The sequence below is a fragment of the Ciconia boyciana genome, chromosome 6, assembly GCF_034638445.1.
Source record: "Ciconia boyciana chromosome 6, ASM3463844v1, whole genome shotgun sequence".
NCBI classification, from domain to species: domain Eukaryota; kingdom Metazoa; phylum Chordata; class Aves; order Ciconiiformes; family Ciconiidae; genus Ciconia; species Ciconia boyciana.
This window is the reverse complement of record NC_132939.1, coordinates 51,992,899-52,014,737: the sequence shown is the minus strand read 5'-3', so window position 1 is coordinate 52,014,737 and position 21,839 is coordinate 51,992,899. Positions and strand designations below refer to the sequence as shown.

At 37.0% G+C, this 21,839-nt stretch overlaps 1 protein-coding gene across 8 annotated transcripts in view; it reads left to right on the top strand.

The window, feature by feature from the left end:
* The window catches only part of EML5 (EMAP like 5), a 120,103-nt gene extending 98,335 nt beyond the window's left edge, over positions 1-21,768 (top strand). For 5 of the 8 annotated variants that reach the window (XM_072864956.1, XM_072864953.1, XM_072864958.1 and 2 more), the window contains 11 exons: positions 897-1,070; positions 2,506-2,714; positions 4,040-4,197; positions 6,459-6,573; positions 7,068-7,256; positions 7,453-7,625; positions 8,904-9,066; positions 9,971-10,074; positions 11,775-11,928; positions 12,704-12,804; positions 13,126-21,768. In XM_072864956.1, the coding sequence (XP_072721057.1) occupies positions 897-1,070; positions 2,506-2,714; positions 4,040-4,197; positions 6,459-6,573; positions 7,068-7,256; positions 7,453-7,625; positions 8,904-9,066; positions 9,971-10,074; positions 11,775-11,928; positions 12,704-12,804; positions 13,126-13,162 (1,577 nt within the window). In that variant the 3' untranslated portion in view covers positions 13,163-21,768. Of the gene's footprint in view, positions 1-896; positions 1,071-2,505; positions 2,715-4,039; positions 4,198-6,458; positions 6,574-7,067; positions 7,257-7,452; positions 7,626-8,903; positions 9,067-9,970; positions 10,075-11,774; positions 11,929-12,703; positions 12,805-13,125 lie in introns of those variants that run through there. The other 3 variants (XM_072864955.1, XR_012043041.1, XM_072864960.1) reach the window with 3 other exon arrangements.
* Positions 21,769-21,839: the final 71 nt, after the last annotated feature.

Sequence of the window (21,839 nt, the reverse complement as noted above, 5' to 3'; positions counted from 1 at the left end):
ACAAAGCATGGAGCTGAAACAGAATTTAGTTTATGTGAATCTGGGTCTACGACAATAACCGGTAACCTCCAGACTGCAGTCAGATTTACTAGAGATCAGAAGTTAAGAAGTTTGAGAGAGGACCTTACTGTCCTGGAAATGCCCTAGGTGCTATTCAGAGATTGCAAACTATACATGGATTGCACGATCTTCGGAGAAGGCATTGCATTTGGAAAAAACTTAGCTGTCATCATAATAGAAATAATCACATACATTAGTAGCATGGAAAGACAGTTCTTATTGCAAAGAGCTTGTAGTCTAAACAATGCAAACTAAATTAAATACCCTAGTTCTTCTACATCAGTAAGCAAGCTGATTATTCAGCTGACATTCTCCTAAGAGAGCATGCATTTCAGACAGATGGCCATTTTGTAGAAAAGGAGATTTTGGCCTTGCACTGTAAACTAATTTCTCTGTAGCTATCAGTTGTCCAAAAGCCCCATGTAGAAATTTCATTCTTGATGATCTATTCAACATTTATGAAGGTTTTTGAGTTAGTATGCTGAGCTAAGTTTTGCTAGGAGAAAAACAGGAGAAGACAGCTTGCTTTCAGAGCTTCTGCTGTGCTTCAGAAGTCCTTCAGAAGTTACTTCAGAAGTTACTTCAGAAGTAACAGCTTAAGCAAATTTTTATCTTCAGTAGTGTAATGAGGCCAGCTTCTTAGTCCTACTTAATGATGCTGTTCGCTGTAAATTGGTTTCCAAAGGGAGGCCAAAATCTCCTTTCTTTTCTTTTCTTTTTTTTTGTCTGACCAGAACAGTTTTATTTGTCTTATTAAAAAATATTAACTGCTTCAATAAGCAAATTAGTAGACATTTTCAAAATGTATACCAATTACATGTTTTATATTTGTGTAGCTACAGCTCCTTCTATTCATGTGTGGGATGCAATGAACAAACAGACACTGTCAGTACTGCGGTGCTACCATTCAAAGGGCGTTTGCTCAGTCAGTTTCAGTGCCACTGGCAAACTGCTGCTCTCCGTAGGGCTGGATCCCGAACATACCATTACCATTTGGAAGTGGCAGGAAGGTAGGAAAGTGATTGTTTTTGTAGAATGTGTTTATATTAGAGGTATGCTGGCTTGACTCGAGCAATTGTAACATAAAAATATAAGCAGATTGAAAATTATTACAGTAAATGCTGTGCACTATGCACTGTACAAGAAGAGGTAAAATAAATGTACTTACCCATTCTGTATTTACTGCTAAATATATCTCCTTTGGAACTGTTGTGTAAAAATCAAGATAGTTCACTGATTTCCAGTTAGAATAATTAAAGAAAATTGTAGTCTTAATTCTTTTTTTTTTAATTCAGTCATTTCTTTGCTGCTTGGTAAAAACTCTTTATAAAATCTTTTTGGCTCCCAAAAGAAATTTTCTGTTCTTCTCTGTTCTTACTCTTCTTTGAAGTCTGATTACTGACTAGGTTGTTGCATTCCTAAAATTATCCCCCCAAAATTGCAAATTGCAGAAATGTGATGCCAGTACAGCTCCTCTATGCAGCTATGTAATTGGTGTCTTAAGCTATACTACATGTTTTCAGATTGGCTTTGAACTGAATTCAGGATTTAGGCTAAAGCAATTTGTTCAGCTCCTTTCCTCATCTCCTTTCTGTCTGGCAAAGTCATGCCCAGATTATGAAACTGATTCTCTAGTCTTCGGGGTTTATTTCTTCTGTCTTTGGAGATTTCCATTGACCAACTAGTATCTCTCAGAAGTTTAAAGATCAGCTATCAGGTTAATAAAAAGTGATCCTTCACAGCTTGTGTGCTAGATCCTGTGGAGCTGGATGCAATGTTAAATGTGTGTTTATATGATTTTAGGTAGTATGAAGGATGTGTGGTAAAAGCCCATGCAGCAATTCACTGCTGTTTCAGTGAGAATGTGCCTGTGCTTATTCTTAAGAGTTGATACAGATTCAACATGGCAGCTAAGGATCCAGATCAAGGAGTCTTCATATGGGTCAAAATGTCTGATTTTAACACCTCTGAAGAGACTGGAAAAGCATTACCTTTCAATCTAAGACCATATGTAAAGAAGTCAGTTTCTGCGTTTTCTGCAGAAAGAAGAAAGTTTTCTAACTGGACAAAATTTGCAGAGAAGTCATTCATTAGTCTCTTGTAATTTGTCCAGAGTTTGGGATTTTCAGAGGAGTCGTAGGAATTTAAGAGGAGATGGAAACTTACTTGGATCTGAGCTCTTAACTCTTCTATACTCCTGAGGAAATTGAAAATTATATGTAGATGGCACCTTCATTAGGTGCTGCACTTTGCTACTGGGTTTTATTAAATGATTTTTTTTTAATCTGCATCTGAATTTAGTTTTAGTTTAGGAGCAGTCTGTGCTTTTCTTCACAACCTGTGTGGTCTTGGATAACTCATCATTCTCCATAATTTTTGTATTTTTTTAACCATAAATGTATATTTTTCTCAGTGAATTCAAAATGTCCATTGTCTTTCTGCCAGGTGCCAAAATTGCCAGCCGAGCTGGTCATAACCAGCGTATATTTGTAGCAGAATTCAGACCAGATTCAGATACCCAGTTTGTTTCTGTGGGAGTAAAACACGTGAGGTTCTGGACACTGGCTGGAAGAGCTCTTCTCAGTAAAAAAGGGCTATTGAGCTCCATAGAAGATGCCCGAATGCAAACGATGCTATCTGTAGCTTTTGGAGCGGTACGTACCTTAACAAACTATTTTAAAATGCATACAAACAAAAATTTTTTTACTCTTCTGCCTCTATTCAGTTCAATGTGACTTGTCTAACCTACTAATGAGTATGACAGTTGTTTTATTAAACTCAATTTACCATTTCGAATACTTGCCTGCTAGTTAGAACTAATGCCAGCTTTCTTTAGAACAGAAAAGAAAAAAGATTATGATTTTGTATGTTTTCAAAAGAAACAAATGTAGGTGCTTTGGACTGATAATACGCTGCTTGGTATTTAATCTGGGTAAAACAAAGCTGACTCTAGACTGCAGGAACCAAACAGTAGAAATGAGGCTAATTTTATGCCCACCTGGGGGTGATTGTATTATAATCTGTATGCATTACTACTCATGGGTGATCTGAGAGCAGCATTGTCCTGGGGCATTTGTTAACATCTATGACTGTTAGATGACTGCAGTTTGTTTCGCTTTGGGGTTTTTTTGACAGATGCGGGCCTTGTTGCCAAGTTCCACGTCTTTGCCATTTCACGAGGTGCTTTGTATGAGCAGCACTCATCTTTTCAGCTGGGCAGATAGCCATGGATTTCTTTTGTGAAGTGATGCTTCTCTTTTATTGCGTGCATTACTGTCCTGCTTGCTGATCAGCCTGTTGGGTCCAGGCTGAATTTATACTATTGATTTTGATTTTTGAAACTGTAACTGGCCTGTGGTTTCATTTTTGAATATTGGTTTTAATTCATATTGATTTTAAGTTTATCCAAATAAATTGCCCTTAAATTTCAGAGGTAATTAAATTTATTTTTATTACCTTTCAAAAACAGGAAGCAGAACTAAAGAACAGGCAGCTTTTAGTTCTGAGTTAAGTCAGGCTGTTTTCTTCGTAAACTAATGGTTACTATAATCCAGTGAGTACCTTCACCTAACAACAAAAATGAATGCAAGCGTAATGTACATAGCAAGAGGGTGTAAATTGCCTGTTCATGTGAAATGTCAAAACTGTTCTTGGTTTTCTACTTTTTTACCCCAGTTTGCACACCTGATAGGCTGAAAACATAGATAACCCTATGGCTGAAGCTTAAGTCATTGCATTTCTTCTTGCAGCGCAGAGCCTATTAGCTACAAGAAAGCATCTTTCAGACTTCAAGAAAGAATATAGTAGCTCATTGTTTTTTCCCTACAGGTTCTTATTACCCCTTCCACAATTTGCTCTTCTACAGCAGCAAATAAAAGCAATCTAGCCTAAAAGCAAACAGTGATGATCTTTATTTCTGAATGTTTTTCTTCCTGTCTTACTCAGAATCAGATGATGAGTATATTTTTCCCCTTTTCAGAATAACTTGACATTTACAGGTACTATCAGTGGAGATGTTTGTGTTTGGAAAGATCATGTGTTGATACGAATTGTGGCCAAAGCTCACAATGGACCTGTTTTCACAATGTATACCACATTAAGAGATGGTTTGATTGTTACAGGAGGCAAAGAAAGGCCGTGAGTCGTCTTTTTTCCTTTTTTCTGCATGCACTTGTATTCTTTAAAAATGGTTTGGATTCATCCCATCTAACACTAGGCAGTTGAGACGTCAAAGCTAGATGAGTAGTCACTTTTGGATCCCTAAATAGTTGGTAGGAAAAAAAGTAGCCACCACCTCCAAAGTGCAGGTAAGCCCACATGAGCTTCAAGTACCTATTTTTTTTCCACTGATTATAAGAGAAAGCCTAGAGTGGCTAGGATCCTGACCTGGGTGCCTTGCTTAAGTACCTAAAGTCAAGGGGGATGAATCAGAATCTAAATCCTATGCAAGTAGTTCTTTGTAAGTTGAACTTCTAGATAACAGTCGTCTTTCTAAAGCATACGTGCAAGCTTCTTCAGGCATTTTATGATGACTTTACATTATTTTGGTTAAAAATAATAGGCAAGCATAAAATAAATTATGTTAATGGATTCTCAGTTACATTGCATTATCAATTATACTGCATTATATCAGTCAGGTAATGTTTCTCCAAGTACAAATACATGAATTATCAAAGAGATGATACAGTTCTCCCTCCTTAAGCTGAAAAGGGCTGACTTATTATAATCAAAAGTAGCCTTGAAATCACCTTATCATTTTACTAAATGGTTCAATGGTATTTATCACAACAGCATTATTTTTGAGAGAAGGCAAAAACATTTAGTTTGAAATACTGTGATTGAATAAATGAATGATAAATATTATAATAGCATAAAGCACAGCTTCTTTTAAAGGAAGGATCTGTTTAGTTATGATGGCCAAGGCAAACTGTCTTTTCTCAAATCTAAGGTACAGCAACTTCATTTGTTTCTGGGGTTGTAAGCAAAATATCTCTTCAAGCATTTTAATTTTTTCTTAGTACCTTGCTAATCATAAAAGAGAAAAAAAGAAGCTTCAGCTGTAATACAGTCCATCTGATGGCATGGTAGTGCCCTGTTTTGCAGGACCCAGGCCACTTACTACCTTTTCCTTAAATAGTCCTTAAAGATATTCAAACCCAGCTGAAAACGTATTTATTCCTGTCTGTGAAATATTTTCTCCTAGTATTTGTAAAACATCACCGTGATTTTATTTGGAGAACGTTCTCTCTACCACTTAGCTTCAAAGTCTCTTAATAATTAGTATTTGACCTGAAAGAAACAGTAATGAATAACAGTAAGAAACAATAATTCGTCTCCTGTGGGAAAATGGAATATTGAAAGTATACTAAACAAATTCTACATTTAGGAAAATTGCATGTTTGCTTCTGCCTTGACATTCTTAATTGCAGTTCACCAGCCTCTTTTGATAAAATCTTTTTGCTGAGTATGATGACCCATCATATGTCAAAACAGTGCTATCGGGAAGCAAAGAGTATTGCATTGAAAGGACTAGCAATTTATAATTCATTAGAGTTCTTTTAGTAATAATAGTACAAAAGCAGTAATTGTGATTAAACTCTCTGGAGTTCTTTGTCAGGGTTCGTTCAGTAATCAAAGTTGTGACACTGGCAGCTCAGTATTGTGGAACATTATATTTTCTTTTCTGTTGGGGGAGATTCTTTTGTCTTTGAAGACAGATAAAACTTATGTCCCACCTCAGCTGGAAATGACAGATTTATAACTGTTTCATTAAACATTATCTCCTTTTTAGAAACTTTTTACTTTAATGTGTTCTTTACCGAAATACCAGTTCTCTTGAAAGTGGGTGGGAAATACTTAGTGCTTTCATGATTAACACTTATTAGTTGGGTATCTTGTGCAATTAACATTATGTGATTTTTCTCCTGTATCTTTGTCATTCACAGCAGTGAAAATAGTGAAATTTTCACAAAAGTGAAAATCTTTTGTCATGTATTTCACAGTAGTAAAATCTTTCCTGTTTCCCTCAACTATATCTTGATAATCTCTGCCTGTCTTAATAATAAGATGGCAGTTTGTTCACACACTTAACTGTTCCTATGACTAGACAAATTCCCTAAGAGCTACTAATTCAGACTAAGCTTAGCAGTGATCATCTTTCAACTTGTTCTGTAAAGCAGTATGACGAGGACTTTGAACCAGTATTTCTTGCTTAGCTAGGAGGCTCAGCATATTAACATCACCTGTTCAATAAGAACAAACGGAATCTTTAATGATTTAAAACATACTTAAATGCCTCGTTTACAATATATCGCATTAAATAATATAGTTCTTTCACCCATTAATTGTCTTTTTTGTGCCAGCCGTTATACTCATGGTTGTTCCTGATTCCTTGATAGATCAAAGGAAGGAGGAGCAGTTAAGCTATGGGATCAAGAGCTGAAACGATGTCGTGCCTTCAGACTAGAGACAGGACAAATGACGGACTGTGTTCGCTCTGTTTGTAGAGGCAAGGTAAAGAAAGCATCATGTCTTTAAAATACAGCTTATAATTTGTGGGTTGATCTGTAGCATTAAATATATGATAAATTGTTTGCTTCCTCTTTATCTTATAATTAGTATTTTAAATTAAAGGTTGAGCTAGAAGGTGTCTACAACTGGTTTTACAGCAGAAGAAAAATCTACTTTGGGCCGTCTCAGTCTTACTTAGGATAATATTCTGTATGTATTTTTATTAGAGACTAACTAAGGATTTCTTTTCTATTCTTTTCACACTTCCAATATCTGACTTACAAGCAATAACTCAACTGGCATCGTGATTTATATACAGCTTTGTACTTTAATAAATCATGGATGAGTTTAAAAAATAAATTATATTTGATTATTTGATTACTTGATTTCAGCAAACCTTCTTGACAGAGCTATGGCTTTGGATTATATCTTTATTACTGTTCATCATGAGTAGTTAATGTATTGTATCAGAGATAATTCTTTCACTGTTGTTCAAGGGGAAAATTCTCGTTGGGACAAGAAATGCCGAAATAATCGAAGTTGGAGAGAAAAATGCTGCATGTAACATTCTAATTAATGGTCATATGGATGGACCAATCTGGGGCCTAGCAACGCATCCTTCCAGAGATTTTTTCCTTTCTGCTGCAGAAGATGGCACAGTAAGACTCTGGGATATTGCTGAAAAGGTAGGTGTTGGAGAATAGTTGTTGTTTAGGGGAAAAAAAAATCCTAGACTCGTGGTGATGTTGAGGACTTGAAACTTGTTTTTTTAATGTATTCTGAGAATAATCCATCTGATAGCGGCAAACTGTTAGCATAAGGTATTTTTTAAATATGAAAAAATAGAAACATTTACTTTTCTGGGTTTTTATTTCTTCACAGAAGATGCTGAACAAAGTCAGCTTAGGACATGCAGCTCGTACTGTTTGTTACAGCCCAGAAGGTGATATGGTAGCTATTGGCATGAAAAATGGAGAATTTATTATCTTGCTTGTGACTTCTCTAAAAATTTGGGGGAAAAAAAGGGACAGAAGATCAGCTATTCAAGATATCAGGTCAGAAAATATAATGCCTTTGTCTATTTTAGTATTCTAGAAATCTGTATTATTTTGATTTTTAAAAAATACAGTTTTATGTTCTGAGGAGCATTGCAGTGATATTTCAGAGATCTGGAATCAATGAGTGAATTGTGGAGTTTGTGTGATTACTCTGATACCAGGAATAAAAAGAAAGGATGAGGTACATGAAGATAAGAGATAGCAATCGATCAAAAAACAGGCAGTACCATAGGGGAAGTGTCAAATGATATTGCCAAAGGTTAGTTAAAATGAAGGGTGAATGGGGAAGTAAATGGGGATAGGAACAGACCATCCTAATCAGGGGGCAGATGAGAAGGTGTGAAAAGGAGCAGGGTGAGATGATGTGTAGGCAGTAAAGTGAGATCAGGTTTCCAGATGAAGACTGGATTGTGAGAGATGATGGAAATGTCCATCTGTCAGTTTGCTCTTTAATGTGTTTTGTTAGAAAGGAGTTAGGAGAAGTACAATTTTGCTTCTGTTTCCTGAACGGAGGACAAGACTGTTCCTTCTGTGAAATAAATTGATAGTGATCAGCTCAAGGAAGCTTCTGGAGAGCAAAGTGGGGTGAGTGGGAGAAATACGAGCAAACAGGGACCTTGCTGCAGGAAGGCAGGAGAGCCCCGCTTGGAGTTAGGGGGTTGCTGGAAACAGAAAGCTGTCCCAAAGTATGTCTTGGAGATAATAGAAATAAAGAAACTTCCCTAGTAACACAAAAGGGACTGTGTAAGGAATTTGTTCAGCTCAGGAAGCTACTGAGTTTCAAGACTAGAAAGGAAAACTGGAGGAAAGAAACCACTGTACAAAGACACATTGGGCAGATGAAAGATTTGATTTCACATCTTTTTGTTCAGTACATTTCCTCTAGAAGGTCTGGCTTTTCTTCATTTACAGCATTCCATTTTTCTAGTTTGTAGCCTTGTAAGTATAGCGTTAGAGAGCCTAAGTCATCAGGGGCATGTCACAAAATTGTGAGAGTAATGAGATCAGATAATGAACAGAGTTATTCCAGAGGTGTTCCCAGTTCACTTATATGTGACAGCTGTACCAAAAATTATTGCCACCTTCTTGTGCATGTACGTTCCCTGAAAATTATATTTGTTTCAAAAGTTATTTTGCTTAGCAGATGAAATACTCTGCCTCCCTCTTTAGTTCTGGATAGCAGACACTTGAAATGCAAATTTACCTGTGCTTCTCAAATATTAGAATCTGTTGTAAATGCTAACCTGCGTTCGTAAAACCCTTTTATCTGTTCAGGTTTAGCCCAGATTCTCGTTACTTAGCAGTCGGTTCCAGTGAGAATGCAGTGGATTTTTATGATCTGACTTTGGGTCCCACACTAAATCGAGTCAGCTATTGCAAAGACATCCCAAGTTTTGTGATCCAGATGGACTTCTCTGCAGATAGCTCTTATCTCCAGGTATCAGTCATTAATTGTTCAAGATACTAAATGGAAAATGTACTCAAGATACTCTGCAAGTATTCTCCTTCCGCAGCTGCTAAATTTTGTAATGAATTGTAGTAGGTTACTGTCACTAGACTATTGTTTTGTTGTAGTGATTAAGTGGATGATGAAAATAGTTATCCTGGATATTAAATACAAGAAATAAGCATAGAAAGGAGAAACAGATTTAAAAATCACTGTAAAGTATCTCCCTGCCTTTTTATCTCTCTGGTGATGATGGGCTATCTTAAAAGAGGAAGGAGTACAGTCTATCATTCTGTAAGCCCCAGGGACCTGTGAACTCTTCATATCCCTGACCGGAATGGTAGCATTACACATCATTTCAGTGTTAGCCTTCGTGGAGCAGCACCAAAATCATGGTGTTACAACTCCCAGCCACAGGGCTCAGGACATTTCTTAAAATCAAAATAAAGTAGACATACTTTGCTTTCTATATTTTGTTCACATCCAAGAGGAGGAGTAAGCTTCTCTCACTATCCAATCAACATCTGCAGGCTGAGAGGAATACCTTTGTGTCAGTTTTAAGGATATGAGTTTATTTTGCCTTATTTATACACACACATACATACTAACACTCACAATATATAGACAGAATTAATATTATGTGCAGAATGTGAGATGTTTCAATTTTTTAAATTAATTTTAAAAATGAAGATTTCTTACGCTTTCTCACTGTTGCTTTACACTTGCATAGATTTTTGAGAATTTTCAGCTCACTGAGCAAGTTTTATTAATAGATAAGTTACCTATAGAGTAAAAGATAACTATCAAGAAAATGCTTTTCAAAGCCCTTTAGAATTATATATCCATCTTTTCAAACAAGTTCATGTATTCTGAATCCTCTGTGGTCATCTCAAAGGTCTCTACTGGGTCTTACAAAAGGCAAGTCTATGAAGTGCCTTCAGGAAAACAGCTTGTGGACCAGGCTGTGATTGACAGAATAACATGGGCTACTTGGACAAGGTAAATGATTCACACATTTACACCTGTTAAAACACTTGTAATTTCCAGGAGAAGCACCTACTGTTTAAAAGCATATTTCATCCCTTCCTTCAGTCAGATACTTTCTTTTAACACACCCATCTGCTCCAGCAACAGATCAGGTAAGTACAGTACAGCAAAAGAAAGTACGTAGCAGATTCCCTCAGTAGAACATGAGCTTTTTGGCCAGTGAGGATATCCGATAAAAAATGATCTCTCTAACGTGTGCCTTTCTATTCATTGTGTATCTCCAGCTTCCTTTGATATATCTCTAGCAGCCTCAGTAGTTTTTCATGGCACTGTACAAATTAGCTGCAATACTGCACTGTTTACTTCAAAATAGTGATTTGGGGATAAGAGTACAGGGAAAATTAAAATATATCAAAACATGAAAAGACAATACAAGACTGATAATTCAGGTTTTATTTACAGTATTACACTAATGGTATCTGTATATTAAAGTTGCTATTAATATTTACATATTAAAAGGTATACAAAAGTACTTTTAAATACCTTGAAGTTGTTATATTTCATTCAAAATAGACTTCAAAATTACATGAAGAATGATACCATATTTTATTTTTATTTCACATTTAAATAATTTATTTTATATTCTGTGCAAATCTGATTTCCTGTGCCTTATTTCAGGCTCCTTTGCCTGCTTTCAATTATTGTCCTCTGATTAGCACTCTCAGACAAAAATTGAGAATAAGTACTTGAAAAGTTTCCACATATGAACCACTTTAAACAGTAGTAATCCTGACTATTTTGCTGCAAGACATGACTAAAACTACAAGCTTTTCAGAGGGCTCTGAAAAACTCATTTTGTTAGCTTTCTGTTTTCTGCTTGGGCAATCCATTTTTGTCACCTCTTTGATATGAAAACAAGAAACCTGTGTTTTCTGACCCAATTCAGTATGTCTGAAGTAAATAATTCCTTTTTGAATGTAGTGTACTGTGCTCTGATTTTGGGGAAAAGAATCACAGAAGAATTCCCAAATCATTCACCTGTTAAATTATGAAGTGCTTGTTTCTGTGCATTCTTGGAAGTATGCATATACATTGTAAGCACAGCTGAATAAAAAGGAACTTTTCACAAGGCTTTGCAAAGGAAATTTTGTATAAATGTCTGTTCTGGAGTCTTAAGAGAATTATGTTTCCTGTTTAGGACAATCTCTTCTCCCCCCCCCCCCCGATTTTAATGAAGAATCTTCTTCACTGGACTCAAGGAAACTTTTCATCTAATTGATATGAAAATGTTACAGAATCAACAAAACATGGTTATAATAAGAATATACATATTTTTATTTTCCAACAGCTGAAATTTATTCATCTAATACTTATGCTATGACATTCTATTTTTAATTGTCCTTTCTTTATTTGTTTTTTTGGCAAATGCCTCACTGGACAATATTAGTACTATTGATTTCACCTTTGCTTCTTAGTGTTGTCGTGGGCCACGTTCTTTTGGGAATTATATCACTGAACCCATTTCAGAAGTAATTATGGAATAATATAAAAATTAGTTACAGAGTAAAATCTATACAATATGTATATGTTTAAGAATAAAATGTAAAAATTACATTTTTATAAAACCAGTTACAGTGAAAGCTGCTTACTATTTCCTTGCTCTATTGTTTTAGCTATGGTTTTCAAAAGAATTTCTTGCTCTTCTATTTCAGTGTTCTAGGAGATGAAGTAATTGGAATCTGGTCCAGGCATGCTGAAAAAGCTGATGTAAACTGTGCCTGTGTCTCTCACTCGGGAATCAATCTTGTAACAGGCGATGATTTTGGCATGGTCAAACTGTTTGACTTTCCATGTCCTGAAAAATTTGTAAGAATTTGTTTTTGCATCGTTACAACAAAAAGTACTGATGATATTATGGTCTCATACTGTTTCTTTAGAAGATGTATGATGGAAATATCTCCTGCTCTAAATTTGTAGCTTTTTGATGCATCTACGTAACTTTATCCCTATAGTCTCATAAGCATGCTTCACCTCAAAGTTTTCCTAACATTTTGTGCAATAGCTTTTGCAGGTGTTAATAATGTCTGCCAATCTGCATTAGCATAGTGCCTTCATACTGAAAATCTCAAAGCCCTTAGTTTTATTTATCCACATCTCCAATCTCTATTTGACAGATGAGGAAGACAGCTGGTAATTTTAGTCCCATCTGTGTATTTCCATGGATGAAGAGTTTACAGATTTTTCGCTAACACTAGCACTGTTAATTTTCAGGATTTGAGACTGCACAGTGTAAACTGCTTGCACACTTATAATGAAAAGAATTTTTTCAGTGTTAGAAATTTTACACAAAATTTAGAGGTTAATCATGTGACAAGATATATTTCATTTTATTGTGTTAGCTTGAGCATTGTTCCCAATTTGCAGGTGCTGTCTTATGTGGTGACAATTTAATCTGCATTGTAGCTCAATAGTACTTCTCCTTCAGGAGATCTTTCACGTTTGAAAACCTATATAACATTCTGAATGATATAAATATGTGATGCAATAAAAACGTAGATAAAAACATGCATACCTCATTTGATGTAGGAGGACACAGAGTATTTAGACACTTTCATTTTATTGTTGGTTTTTTTTTTTTCAGGCAAAACACAAACGATTTTTAGGTCACTCTGCCCACTTGACTAATATTCGATTTACAAGTGGAGATAGATACGTGGTCAGTGCAGGAGGGGATGACTGCAGGTATGTATCCTTTCGTTATTGTCAAAAAGTACACAGCAGTGGACGTGGACAGTCTGTAACAGTATAAAGCTCAAGTTCAGAGTCTTCATCTTTTTATCTGTGTGCTTGCTTTTCTGTTTGTGTATAAAGAAACAGATATTTGCAACAAAATAAATAGCCCAGATGTTAATATGAACAGTTAAGATTTAATAAATTATGTTTACATCTGTATTCAGAGCATCATACTTTTAACTGAAATTTTTCTTTTGACTGTTATTAACCATTTCTTTCAACGATATTGTAATCTTTTATATCTCATATTATATCTTTTTGAAAATGCAGCTTATTTGTTTGGAAATGTGTGCATATGCCTCATTGAGAGAGACATGGAGACTTGCCAAGAGGACACTGCATGAAGTACCAGGCATGAAATACCCAGGATTGCAATGTGACATTCTGTTGTGCCCTGCATGTGTTAGAAATGGTGCTGATCCAAGACACAGAGCAATCTGTCTCTGAAAGACAAGTATCTAAAGTCTGTCAGAAGGATGGACTGTATCAAATACACTGAGGCAGTTAGATTTGCTTCAGTATCGGATAATCCGGGTTTGTATTTCACTCACTGCCAGATGTTGAAAATGAAATACGTGGGTAAAAGGAAAAAGTGAATTGTTAATCAATGTACAGTTTCACAGTAAGATCCTGGGGTTTTAATCAAGAGATGTTATTTCTGACCTAATGCTGTACATTGATCTATTTTCAGCATGAATGTTTCTCCTTTAAGTTTTGGGGTCTGAATATCATTGAAGAAAAGAGTATTCCATATTTTATTACTGAAAGAAACCATATATTAACTCTTAAATATATAGTATTTTAATAAATGTGTAATTATTATAATGGAAATGATATTTCTATGACTGGTCAAAAGGAAACATCATCTGGTGAAGCAGAAAAGAAGAGAGCTGATTCCTTAGGGCTTAAATATTTCTGTATTTAGAGGCCTGGGTCACAGTCATGTCTGGTGAAAGCCGTTGGATATGCATGATCTTCATGGCTAATTTAGTGTTTTTGTTGCACTTAAACATTAAATTAGTTCTGTGAGCAATAATAAATTTGCTCACTTTGCGAGTGCCTTGCCCACAACCTAAAAGTCTAACTCCAGTTTTTGCCTTGTGAATAAAAGTATTCTCAGTGGAAGAGAGGTTATTGCTGTGTTACTTGCCTGGGCTTTTAGCCTCTATGCTGGAAATGTGGACTAGGGTGAGGATTTTATAGTCTTCATAATCGATAAAGCTTGGGATGTCACCAGTTGCAAAAATAGAATTTCATAGCAATATGAATTGATTTTATTTTCTCAGCATCATAGGGGGGATTCAGAGAGAATATTAACTTTCCAAACATTATATTTTGTACATTTGAACTTTTTAAGAGTTAGGACTAGCTGGGAGAGGTCTCTACTCAGATTTCTCTCCTGATTGTAAAAAATGTCCGATCATATGCTTCTTTAAATGGACCTGCTGTCACCTCTAGCGTAAGTGCATTTATTCTATCCTGCAACATAACTGAGACTCTAAGTTGGAAAAACATTTCAGTGATAATGAAAACCTGAATAAAACTATGTTTTGGGTACAAGTGAGGAAGATTTCATCAGCTGTTTCTCTAAATCATGTCATAGAGATGCATTACAGACTGAACCTGGTTTTTAATCAGTACAGTTAATTTTCATGCAACATGAAGGAAACAGAAGTAATTATCAGCACTACTCTCATAATCACATTCTGCTTTGAATGTAAAGCTCTTTTTCTCTGTGTCAGCCAGCATTGCTTTAACAACGGCATTTGTTTAGGTCAGTCAGTAGGCTTTGACACTATTCACCTCTTGCATCCTCTTATTCCAGATAAAAGAAAAAAAGAAACAAACTTCATCTCTTCTTGTAAGCATCTTGTGTACATGGTGGTTATAGAGAGAATGGGAAGGCTTGTATATAGAAGAGAAGGGGGAGAAAAGTTAATGAGCCAGACTTCCATGCTCTCTTAGGTCCAAAAATGCTTGTTACGTGCTATACAAAGCTAGTTACCCAACGGTCTTAGATAATATATTTTATATATCAAGCTATAACAGATATTTATTTTTAAAAAGTTGATGAACTAAACTATTACCAGGTTTCTCAGCATGATGGTTCTTAGCAAAGTCTTGCCAGTCATGCAGCTGCTATTCTACAGAAGCAAAAACTCTGTGGATTTGGTCATGAGTGTACAGGGAGATCTTGCCGGTAACTTTTTTTGACTATACGGGAATTGCATAGGAGAACTGAGATTAGAGCTGATCTGTCTCGTAACCTTGTTGCCTGCCTGCCTGTTTTATATGAAAATTAGAATCTGGCATTTAAATCCTATCTATGCCAGAGAAATCAGTTGCAGTATGCTATAGCTGTGATTCTGTCCCTTATTAAACACATCTATGCAGGACTTCTTGACTTGAAGTAAGATTTGTCCTGCCTCTATTTTAAAGTTGCCTTTCATCGGTTCAAGTTGGATGGCTGTTAAGAGCTCCCTCGTAGTCTGTCCTACTCAGACTGCCAGATCAAAGTCCAAATTTTTCTGCCTCTTTGAGTTTTCCCCTCAAAATCCTAGGCTCAGTGTCTCCCAGCCTCATGATCTTCTGTAGGCCTTCACCCAATGAAAGAGGTGTGTGGACTATCAAGAGTTTTGTTCCTCGGATCCCTGTCACTGGTTGTGTCCTCCTCTCCTGCCTCCCCCACCCCCTTCATTAATGCTGTGCCTCTCCACTGCTAATTTGTCCATTGGTGCTTTTGCCCTGAGGAACCTCAAATGCCACACCAGCAGTGGAGTATCAGTGAGAAGCTGACGGGCAAATTGCAGCAGGGCTGCCCTCGGCGGTGCAAGGCTGATAGCTGCAGTGCAGAAGTCTGAGCCTCCAGATCTCCCTGCTTCTTCACTCTCTTCCAAACCTCACCACTACTGTAAAGGGCTGGGATGGGAGCTGGAAGCTGAGGAGCTCTTTAAAAACAAAACTACCAGCCTTGTTCCTCCTATTGCAGCCAGCATTGGTAGCTAGCATTTTCCCTGGCAAACTGCTCAGTGGTTTGCCAGGTAAAATGGGGTCAGCCAGCTGGGAACGGTCATGAATGTTGAGGAGTGAGTAGAGCCTCAGTTACAGCTTTCTTCCTGAGGACAATTTGGAGCATATTCTGTAGGACAAGCTGTGATTCTCTGCTGAAGAGAACAGCTGGCTGTAAGCATGGTTAAAGATGGCAGCTTTGTGGGGCTTTTTTGGTCTTTTTGTCTGTGATGGTGCTTGTTACTGTGCCTCATTTGCTGTTTACATGAAATGCTACTGTAGTAACTTGCTAATTGTTGCCACCCATGCTCGAAGCGCATGTATACGGGAACAAACTGGTGGTTTCGGTAGGCAGTGGGAGCTTGTGACTGGTTGCTCAGCAGAAGAGTCAGAGGATGACATAGCCCCATAGGATAGGTCAGGGAAGAAGCTGGAACGTGGAGGGACTAGTGACAGCCTTTTGTTTGGAAGCATCAGAGGGAAGAAATGTGGGCAGGAGGACTCTGTCTGAAGCTGGAGAAAGCCTTTTCTGTGATTATACAGTACCAAGGAGGGGGAGGCAAAAGTTCTTTGTATAATTTGCTCACTCATAGTGGATTATTTTGTTCTCTAGCTTAATTGTCTTTCTAACTCTTTTTCTGGTAGCAGCAAGCATACATCTTTGGGATCTTTAAAGTCAGCAATATTTTTTGTAATAAAAGAAATAAACTAGAAAACTGATTCAATAAAAGGAAAATGACATTTCACTTAAAAAAATAAATGCACCCTTGAAAGCTATTTAAGTGTGCTTAGAAAAAAGAGAGTGAGAGAAGGGAAGTCCAGCTCCTAGGAGCAAACAAAAATTAAAAAGAAACACTTTTAGAACTGAAAATTGCTGTAGTGCAGGAACTGAGGAACACAGTTGAGATTAGGACAGAGAGAACAAGTTAACCAAATGTATTGCATCATTTAGACTTGAAATCTTAAATTTGTTATTCTTAAGGAGGCAGTCATTTCTGATTTTGATAGGGTAGGCAAGAGATGGTGTAAAACTAAGGTTAAATAAAGTGTTTCAGAAAATTAAGGCTACTTTATCACTTGTTGACAGTTGAAGGAAAGCACTCATTCAGAGTAACTTCTGACTTTGCTCACTATCAGGGTTTCAATATTAGCAAGATTCATTTTAGAATAACTCTGAACTTCATACAAGTCGGGTTAATGCTCACCTGGAATTGTACCATCAGAAAGACACATTGCAGACAAGTTATATCCTGGATCTGGAAACTAGACCAAAATAAACTTCAATGCCAAGAGCAGGACTTTGATAGCATTCAGGGGTGGCTTAGTTTAAAACTGTGATCTACTTCTCTCAGCTGCTGCCTAAACCCCGCTATTTGACTTGCAAGTTTGCCGAGGCAAACAGTGCCCTTCTTTCAGCAAGCCCTGAGCATCTGCCTGTGCAGCACCTCACCTGCTTTCTTTGAGCACCGCGACAGTGCTCAAGTCTGCACGTGCACATGGATTTCACTCTAGACCTATGCACTGGAATCCCTTATTGGACTTGCTGTGCATGGTGTAGTAGTGTGACAAGCCAAGGATCTTGGTTTCAAATACAGTTCTTAGATGGGCAAGGTGACATTTCCCTGTTTCATTATCAGCGTCGCAGATGTGACAAGCCTTAATCTTTAAGCATTTTTTAAAATTCTATTAGCATAAGCTATAGGCAAATGTCGTCTTGTCAGTATTTTGGACAAAGTTAATAATCCTGTAGACTCTACAGAAAGGGAAGTAAGATTGCAAGTCACAAAATAAATTGCCACATCAGTGGTTTTAACATCACTAGCTGTATTGCATTTGCATACTCTTTTGTTCTCGTGGTTTTCTTATGCTTCCTTACAATCTGCTCTGTTTTCCTAAAGTTTATAGCGCCATTCGATTTTTGCTCATGTAGATAAATACGTGAGCTTGCCAAAGCTGACTACGCGTTCTTTATACTAGTCACTGTGGTGTGGTTGGACCAAGCCCGTTTCTTTGGTTGTCTCCAGCTTCTGCTCTTCAATTAACTTCGACTTCAGGCTTAAACTCTGCGTATCTCATTTCAGAAAAAAAGGAATAGTTTTAGGTGTATAATATGCATAAAAGCCACAACAGGTTTCCTTGCCAAAATAATTGATAAGTAATTAAAAATTAGTGGGGGGGTTTGGTGGGGGGGTTTCTCCAGTCTACTTGATGCTAGAACAGGTAACCACTCACCATCCCCTTCTCAGATTACCAACAGCATACCAGTCATAACCTTGAGCTATTTTTTTGTTAACTGTTAAATCAGCAATCCAACCAATTCACTTTTTCTTTGGAAAAAGAACGAAGAAAGAAAGAAAGAAAAAAAGGCATGTAGCATGTTCTCTTTTGCCCCCTAGTGTAAAACAAAACAACAACAAAAAAGGGTAAGGTCTGAGCACGGTGACAATAGGCAATTCTTGTAATTTTCATTTCCTTTGGAAGTCATGGAACACAGGATGGAGGAAACAGTAACAGGAAACCAGTAAATGTAAACCCAGAGAAAAGGAGAAAGGAAGGAGAACAGAGGAAGGAACGCTAATAAATAGGCAAAAGCAGGACCAAAGAACCAACATGGGTGGTGGTGGGTGGGGAGTCATACCACTTTCCGGCAAACGTCTTGTTTCGAATGGGAAGTAGTCAGTGGCTGGTTTGGAGTTTAAGGACTGGAGAGCAGTAGAGTGCTCAAGGAGGGGCTGCAGGCAACTTTGTTCGCTCTGGTTTTGGGAAGATGCAGCCGCTCCCATTCATTGCTCTTTCCACTCCCATACCTACGGGACAACTACTTAGTGCTGAAGTACAGCAGCTAACACAGATTCACCACTGTTGCAGTGTACACGTTGGTAACAAAATACTGCAAATATAAAAATGCTACGTAGTACTGAGAGCTCAGGTAAAAGAGTTTAAGGATATATTTTAAAATGCTACTCATCTTTCCCACACAAACCAAACATGGATTGTTTTAATAGGCCTCTTCTGATTTATCCATGTTTTAGTTTCCTGTGCAACTGGGCTTAAATGCGCTCTTTAAACAAAAAATACTGAACCAAAGAAATAGTATACTTTAGAAAACTCTTCATAACCAACCTGTATCAATTACTGCCTCTTTCATTTGTTCCCTATGGAAACGTTATTCATGAGTTCTTAGTTCTGTTCCCAGATGTGCACAACATTTAAGACAACAGACGTTAGAGCTACGGCCTGTAATTGTTCATTTAACTCGGGGTGTGATGGAGACAGGTGTATGCAGAGGGCAATTCAAGTCATCCATGAGCTGAATTTTCCTTCGGTGGTTCCTTGCCTTAGGCCTCCAAATATAGGTATAGTAAGTCAGGGAAGGTGAATGTAATGTAGCCTATGAATACATATGAGTAGAAATAAATTAGTAAAGGTCTTGATTTTATCCCATAATAAAGGGTTACAAAATAAGGAAATAATTGACTTAAGGTAAACTTTATGTAAAAAAAAATCCAAACTCATTACAGGTGCCGCTTAGACAACTGAACTGGACTTTTGCCTGTAGCAACTCTTCATAAGAAACAAAATCTGTGTGCAAATAGCTGAACTGATGCTTCTCCACCTGCTAGAGGACAGTTGAGTTTGAGACATGAGAGGCAGTATGTTCCTATCGCTCGGTGTGTCTGGATTTCTCTTCCAAAAGCCAAAATAGGAGTCCTGAGTTTCTGTTGCTTGTTGTGGGATAACTTCAAGACCCTACAAAGTGATTTTGCCTTTACTAGTACATATCTTGCTTGGTTTGGGCACAGATGTCATGTGAGAGCTTATTTTAAAAAAAAAAAAAAATGCACAAACCAAAACCAAGAAACCCCAAACTTTTTTAAAGATATCCCCAAAATTATTGTCATGTTCATTCCAGTGCTGTAAAGATGTGTCTGATCCACACCGTTCTACATTTGTAAAAGCAAGCTACTTGCACCCACTTAACTATAAAGTGGCCCCAACATAACAGCTGTTTTAAAACTAGAGGGTTAACGTCATTCGCGCTTTACCACTTTTTCATAAGACGAATTCTTTCACAGGGGACAAATGCTGCTACCCCATCATTGTACACAACTGCAGCTTTCGTAACGCTAGTGCCATCTTCGGCTGGTCTCGGTGAGGCCAAGGCAGGAGATGAGTGCTTAAGGGAAAAAAAAGTAATTATTGAAACAAGTATTGCATTGGTGGGTTCTGAGAAAGGGAGGTAGTAGGGGTATTTTAGTTTCAGTCCTCCGTAGGATTATAAGCCTTCTGGGCGGAAAAAAAAAAGTTTTTCGTGTAATATCCTCCAGTTACTCATTCATTAGCTTTTACCATTACTCTTTTCTCCCCCCCCGCCCCCCGCCTTCCCACAGGAGCCCTTAACCCAACTCCCCCCCTCCCAACCCCCAAATAAATATTTTTCCAAACGTAGTGGCTGTGAGAGGTCAGCCAACTTTGACCACAGCTTTACTGCTGCTGCGGTGACTTACAATACAAAGCCAATACAAAGCATTACATTGCTGAAAATGAATTTTCTATTAACTTAGTTGCAAATTCTTGAGATTGGGGAGGAGGGGGGGATCTTTCTATGCCTAGCAGGTAAAAAATATGGTATTTATTCTTCCCAAGAAGCAAAGCAGTTAAATACCTTTTTCTAGCACATTACTTAAAATCTGAGTATGTAATGTTCAGCTATGGAGCTGCAAATGTTCTGTAACTGCATGGTTTTTTTCAAACGCCAGTCACACCCAGGACATTCTCTATACTGTACTCTCTGGGAATTTAATACGTATACTTTCTAAAGAAAATCCAAGCATGAACACAGGCACAAATTGCATGGAAAAAAATGGTTTTCTGTACTTTCGTGAAATGTTGGTGCTGTTGGGTAGTACTTCCCACATTTCTGGTCTATTTTTCCTTTACTTGCTACTACTTACCATTGTGTTGTGTTTTTAGGTGCAAAATAGCGTTGTTGGTTTTTTTTTTTTAAAAGCAGTATCTGGTAATTTACAAGCTTTGTTTATGCTTTTTAGTTCAGTTACAGGTATACAGCATATTATATTAAGTAATGGAAAAGCTGCATTACTAATTTGTGAAGAAAGTTAATGCATTTTTAATGTAAAATTTCACATAAGAATATACTCGGAACCACAATGATCACTTAAAATACCATAACAATCTAAGTAAATGCATTAGAACCATTCCCTTTAAAAATACATACACTTTTAGCTTTGTGGCTTGGTTTATTCTCTTTGTTTTTAGCAGAGAAAACTCAGCAGCTTGCCTTATGCTAAACACGGTACAGTAGGTTATAAAACATGAAAGCTGTTGAAATTCAGCAATGGAGGTAGTACGAGCTTGCTGCTGCCCTTAGAAATTATTATCTCATCTCACACTGAAAAGGAAAATAGCTTCATGGTGGCAGCTATTTCTGAAAGGGACAGCTAATAAAGCTATTGGAAAATTCTATAGAAAAATAATGTAATTTGCAGTCTTTCATCTGGAAATCCGTTTCAGCACTGCTCCGTACAACGCGAGAGCCCATCCTCTCCTCCTCCACACCCCTGTCAGGTCACCTTAGGAAAATATTTTACTGTAGTTCTTTAAGCTTAAAATCCAGTTGTCTGTTCAGATTTGTTGTGTTTCATTATGGAGTGTGTCAGATAATCCCTCTTGCTTTAACAAAAAAAAAAAAAAAAAAGTATTTTAAGCTAGTCCAAAGGTATGGTCATGTATTACTGTAATAAGGATCATGGTTTTAAGTGTACTCCATTTTGGTTTCCACCATGAACATCTAATCCCTGTAACAATGTTGTATGTTTATTTAAAGTATATATATAAAAAAATTAAATGTCAGATTTTTGCATTAATTAAGATTTTTTTAAATTTGAATATGAACTTTGAGTACTTTATTTCACAAAAAAAAATTAAAAATACTTTCCTGGAGTGTTAAGTTT